Source organism: Chelonus insularis, unplaced genomic scaffold (genome assembly GCF_013357705.1).
Source record: "Chelonus insularis isolate UGA/USDA-ARS -01 unplaced genomic scaffold, ASM1335770v1 contig_24_pilon, whole genome shotgun sequence".
Lineage (NCBI taxonomy): Eukaryota > Metazoa > Arthropoda > Insecta > Hymenoptera > Braconidae > Chelonus > Chelonus insularis.
This window is the reverse complement of record NW_023276446.1, coordinates 486,997-492,806: the sequence shown is the minus strand read 5'-3', so window position 1 is coordinate 492,806 and position 5,810 is coordinate 486,997. Positions and strand designations below refer to the sequence as shown.

The 5,810-nt window shown below is 30.9% G+C and overlaps 1 protein-coding gene across 1 annotated transcript; it reads right to left on the bottom strand.

Annotated features, from left to right (window-relative positions):
* Window positions 1-604: 604 nt before the first annotated feature.
* On the bottom strand, window positions 605-2,569 carry LOC118064685 (protein ANTAGONIST OF LIKE HETEROCHROMATIN PROTEIN 1-like). Its single transcript, XM_035079459.1, has 4 exons — window positions 2,276-2,569; window positions 2,057-2,203; window positions 1,704-1,971; window positions 605-1,200 (listed from the first exon to the last, which is right to left on the bottom strand). The coding sequence occupies exons 1-4, from the start codon at window positions 2,305-2,307 to the stop codon at window positions 682-684; spliced, it is 966 nt and encodes a 321-aa protein (XP_034935350.1). The 5' UTR covers window positions 2,308-2,569; the 3' UTR covers window positions 605-681.
* Window positions 2,570-5,810: the final 3,241 nt, after the last annotated feature.

Sequence of the window (5,810 nt, the reverse complement as noted above, 5' to 3'; positions counted from 1 at the left end):
ATTCTAATTCTATGTTCTTAAATTTTGATTATTTCTATTCTTTGTAGTTATGTCACTTACTTTGATTATTCAATAAAGATCTTCGTTAGGTATACTACAGTATAATACGTTCATAAACAAAAAAATAATGTTGTTTTGTATTGAATTTATGGAAATATGTTTTATATTAATAAAAAAGAATATACTTTATAAACTGGATTACAAAATTAAGTTTAATTCCTTAACAATAAATGTAATGACCTTTTTTAACCAATTTCTTCTTATGTCAGTGATGGATTAGAGTACTAAAATGCAATCTAGATTAGATGTGACAAAAAATGTTGACAAACAAATAAATTTCTTTAAATAAAAATTTAATCGAATAACTAGTTGTTTATTGCAGCAACATTAACAATCATACGAAATATTAATGATGATTGTAAGAAATATTTTTATCTAAATTATTCGGATAATTTAATTTTTTTTTCTTAATCTTTATGGCAGGCTTTAGAATTTCTCAATAAAGGAATTATGGAAATTCCTTTCTGTCAGTTAATTACATTGCTAATTAATAAATACGGTTCTTTCCGAAGATAGCAAGTCCAAAAAAAAACAAGATAAAAGATTACAAAAACGAAATAAATGGTTTTATTCAAATAAATAATAGAGGAGAATACAAAAAGAATTTTATATCATGAATCTTTAAAGCGCATTTTTTATTCTTTCTCTTTTCCTCATACCATCTCTTCGCATAGTATTGTTAATCATTGGAGGTGCATTAGGTACATTTCCAACATTACCGTTAATTATTATTGGAAATTGTATCAAATCATCTTGCAAAATACAAATATTATGCAAGATGCAACATGCCACGATGTAATAAGGTATCAGGTCTGTTCGTCTAATAGGTAACTTGTCCAATAAACTGCGAAATCTCCCTTTCAGTAATCCAATGGATTGTTCCACTATTATGCGTGCTGATGACTGAACTCTATTGTAATGAAGTTCGGCATTCGTTAAATGACGATTATTTTTATAAGGTACCATTACACAAGGTTGTAACGAATACGCTTGATCACCCAGTAAATGAGTGTCTTGAGGAAAATTGGCTGGAACACAAAGATTTTGTACTCCTGAAAGTCGAAAAACTCTTGCATCATGGACCGAGCCGACTTCACCAGCATGGACATGAATAAATTTTCGGGTGTGATCGCATACAACCTACAAAATATAAAAAAATTGTTGTTTAAAAATATGAAGAGAATATAACAAAATTGATTACAGAAATAACAATGTCTAAGTAAGAGAAATATCATGGAAAAGTCAGAAATTTATAATTAATCTAGAAGATTAAGCATAAAAAAGTTAAAATTTGAAGAATAATTAGTTGGATTTTTACAACATCTGTTGTAAAGTTATGCAGTCAGGTAAACTAAAGCTTAGCAAAAATGAATTTTCTACAACAAAAAAAAATATCAGAGTTGGAGAAGACTTTGATGATTACCAGAGCAGAAACATAAAAATCAGCTAAAAGCTACAGATATGGAGTTCAAGATAAAATAAGAAAGATGTTTTTTGTATCAAAAACGCTATACATATTTAAGTCCAAAATAAAGATTCATTTATAAAATATTTTTAACATGCAAAGTATTGTGTAAACGAAATTCTATTTTGTATTATATTCTTTCAAATTAACTATTGCAAAATATTGATCTCATCATTACCTGAGTTTGTATGGAATATCTTCCTTTCCTGTTGATATAATTTTGAGCATTAAGATGAGGTGCTGGAATGTTAATATGAGTTCCATCAACAGCTCCTATCACCCCGGGGAATCCATATCGTCTGTCAATATAAGCTGCAGTTATTAGAGCTTCTTGAGTGCTAGGCCATTTGATGAATGTTGGTAAATATTTATACAAAGCTTTCACAAATTTCCAAACGGTTCTCCAGCCAGTAGCCTTGCCTATGTCGAAGCGCTCGCAAACAGATCTGTAAATACGATTAATATTTTTTATGTTTCATATAATTATACATTACCAAATAAACATTTTAAAGCCGATGATTTTTCATTCACCTATAGGAATCTGGAGTGGCCATCATCCAAAGCGCTATGAGGATTTGAGTATAAACAGGAATAGGAGATCTACCAGGATTACCAATTACTATGGATAAATCTGACCCAAGTAAATTCATTAAATAATCGACAGTGCTCCTTTCAACTCTAAAAGAAATGACATTGACAGATTTAAAACATTCATTAATATTACCTTTTCTGGACATAATAACAAATTACCTGAAATGGCTTTTAAATGTTTTATCCGACATTCGAAGGACAGTAAATGCCACATAATTGTATATTCTTACAATTCTTTCTCCTCCTTGGTTATCTTGTAAATAAGCAAGCACTAACTCATCATCATCAGAATCACTATCGGATGAATCAGAGTGAATTTCAGTGGCAACACTGCATACTAACGTAACTGTTGGTATCTCCACTCTTGACGAATTTATTAAAATCAATGTTTTTGCTGTACTGGATTTGGAATAACTTTTGGAGCACAAAATTTTATCAAATACTCACAAACACTTTTCCCAATATGGCGATAATGTATGACGTCATATGCTGGCCAGTGTTTTGGAACGAATCACCAGTATGGCGTCGATTTATGACGTCATTTACACTGGCCAGCATACTGGTTTATATTTCGGAACATACCCATAATTAGTATTACGTAGTTTATCGAACATAGCATTAACTTGTGGTAGTGGGTATGCATCCTCATGTGTTACTTTATTGATCCTACGATAATCTACACAAAAGCGATATTGCTTATTTTTCTTTTTTACTAATACGACTGAGGAGTTCCATGAGCTTTTTGATGATTCAATAACATCTTCTCTCAGCCTTTTCAATCTCTTCCTCCATAATTTTGATCACGGCCGGGTTACGTGGCTTGTATCTATATTTAATTGGCTCTACTCCTTTAACCTTTATTGCGTGATAAGCAAGAGTAATTGGTTCTTTTATATATTTAAATTTCTCTAATTCTTTATTAATTATCCTTAGAAGGCACAACAAAATGTCTATTCTTAAATATCCCCATTCGCGAATACCTGTAATCTTTATAACTTTATTCTTGAATGTCCCTATGCCTGAATATCCCTATTCTTGGATATTTTTATTCAAAAATTACTCTTTTCTTGAAAAAAACTATTCTTATATATCTCTATTTCAAAATAAGCCTATTCTTAACCCATTAACGCCGAAGATTGTTAATTTTATGCCTTGTTTTCAAGCTTAAATTTTATAAATGTAACTAAGTACTAAAGTCGTAAAAAAAATGATTTTTTATGTTTTCGGCTTCACTGAGTCGAATCCTGAAGTCAAAATTTAGAAATTCCGACGACACAATTAAATATGAAGGCTTTTGTACAGGAAAATGATGAAAAATTTCTCGATTTCAATACTCATGATTTTTTTTCAGGTACGTAACGGACGATTATTGGAAATTTTCGTCAACCATCGGTGCATAAAATTATTTAGGTTTGAGAAAAAATGTTGATATTTACATGTTATCAACTTTTTCTTTCAATATGGCGGCTAAAACGCAAAAAGCTCCGAAAAATATACATTTTTTGCGATTGTTTTTCCTTTGTCTTACCATTTCAAATTCACGATAAGTTCATATGGCGTAAATTGACTTTTTCAACAATTTCCAATGAAATCTCAAATTTTGAAAATGGCGGATTCAATGTGGCAACTGAGAAACAGAGTAAATTTATTGTTTTTCTTAATTTTTAGAAAATTCTCGTATTTTTATGGATGTAAAGCATATTTTCTATAATTCGAAATAAAACTAAACCAAAGAACTGGACTCAAATATGCTGGATCCAAAATGGCGGCCCGGAATACACTACGAATCGGCTATTCTATAGATTTTATAAGCATTTGCTGAGTTACGTCGGCATTTTATAAATATATAACGCATTTCTCACAATTTTTTAATGAATAAAATTCAATGAAAAAAAATTAAAAATGGTAATCTTGACGTAAAAACATTTAATTGTTTATGTAACTCCAGAAATTTTTTTAGACTATTCACATAGATTTTCAATGATGGTTTTTATCGACATGTGCTTACATTTCCGAAATCGTTGTTGCCTTATTTTATCTCATTTGTTAAAGCGATTGCATACATGTGACTGTAAAACTTATATTTCATAGATACACATAGTACTGCCAAATTTCCATAATCCATACAATTCAAATATTTTCACTTTCTCTTCTATGTATTTCAAGGATATTGTCATATTAGTAAAATTTGTTCTAAATATGTCATCTTAGAATTGCTGTACTTCCAATAAATTTTCTTTATAGAAGTGTTTTTTTTAATGCATCGTTGAAAATTAGAGCTGTTTTCACGGTAGCATTGTAGACGTACCTACACCTTGTTTGTATCATATTCCGTAGTATCTCCTATGCCAAATAATTTTTGAAGCGAATTTTTTCAATCTTCTGAATCTATTAAGATCTAATATATTTGACTTCTTTCATAATTACACCTGCAATGCCAAAAAACCGGCCGAAACGTGCTGCTCCTTCTGATTCTGAAAATGATACAGATACCTCAGAGGAGAATGACAATGTGCTTATTCCGAATTCAGATGATTCTGGTCCCTCAGACAATTCTTATTCTGACAGTGATTTTGATTCTGATACTTACTCCGATGGAAATTAACCAAGAACCACATATAAACGAGCTTTGAAAAATTACTGACATGACGAATCTAAGCTCGAAAAAGATTATACATTTCGATGGGTACGTGGTGAAAGGATTCATTCTACTGATATTGAAGATAAAATACTATTGACTTTATATATCAAAGATCAAATTCGGAAAAGTGAGCCAGTGAAACTCTTTGAGACGTTTTTTTCAATTGAAATGAAACAATACATCATCGATGCATTTAAAGAAAAGAATTTAGAAGTATCTCTGATCGACTTGAATACATTGATTGGTATCGTTAGAGGTCGTTTCTTCGACAATGTCACGTGATCATTTTGTAATGGTTTTATTTTGAGAACTCAAAATTCTAATTTGCTACTCGCTCGTCGGTTTCCGGGGTTCTTTGGAACGGTCGGTAAACTAGAAAAACTTCTAAACTTATGAATAATTATATTAATTGATCAAGCGTGTTTATTTAAATTAACAAACAATTTATTGAATGAATAATAAACTTTAAATATTTACAATAAGCTTTTCAAGAATTAATTGAACAATTAAATAATTGAACAAGTGTACAAGATCTTTAAAATTGATAACAATATTTGAATAATACGGATTATAATGAATAATTATAAATTGAATGCTAATTAAATAATTAATTAAGCAAACGGCTAGTTCTCTTGTGTATTAAAGAAAGAAAGATATATTTATTCGGTAGCCAGAAGGGCTAATTAGACGGGACGGATCGCGAGCAAGTATCCGACTTGCAAGACGACGACTTCGCGGCGGGGGAGAACGTCTAACGTTCTCGGGATGACCGTGTCTAATACGAGTCTTAGGGGTAACTAGGATAGTAGCGTATAACACTTACTTTTCCTAGATCTGATGGTTTAAGAGTCTTACTCTTATTCCACCCGCGGAGTGAATGTTCTCAATGCCTCACAGGCCTCATTTATATTCGTTTGTCCCCACCAACTTACTTTCGACTATCGGCGATTTCGAGAACTAGCGTTTGGTTTACTACTGAGTGTATATCTATATATGTTATACACTAGAGACACCTAAACTATTAGAAGGGAACTAGAGTAAACTTAAATGAAA

What these genes read in the sequence shown, in the direction of transcription:
- LOC118064685 (XM_035079459.1), bottom strand. Translation starts at nt 2,307, where the DNA reads ATGTCGGATAAAACATTTAAAAGCCATTTCAG. An exon ending in ACATTTAAAAGCCATTTCAG is followed by an intron (nt 2,204 to 2,275) that starts GTAATTTGTTAT and finishes CATTTCTTTTAG; the next exon opens with AGTTGAAAGGAGCACTGTCG. An exon ending in GATATTCCATACAAACTCAG is followed by an intron (nt 1,201 to 1,703) that starts GTAATGATGAGA and finishes TATATTTTGTAG; the next exon opens with GTTGTATGCGATCACACCCG.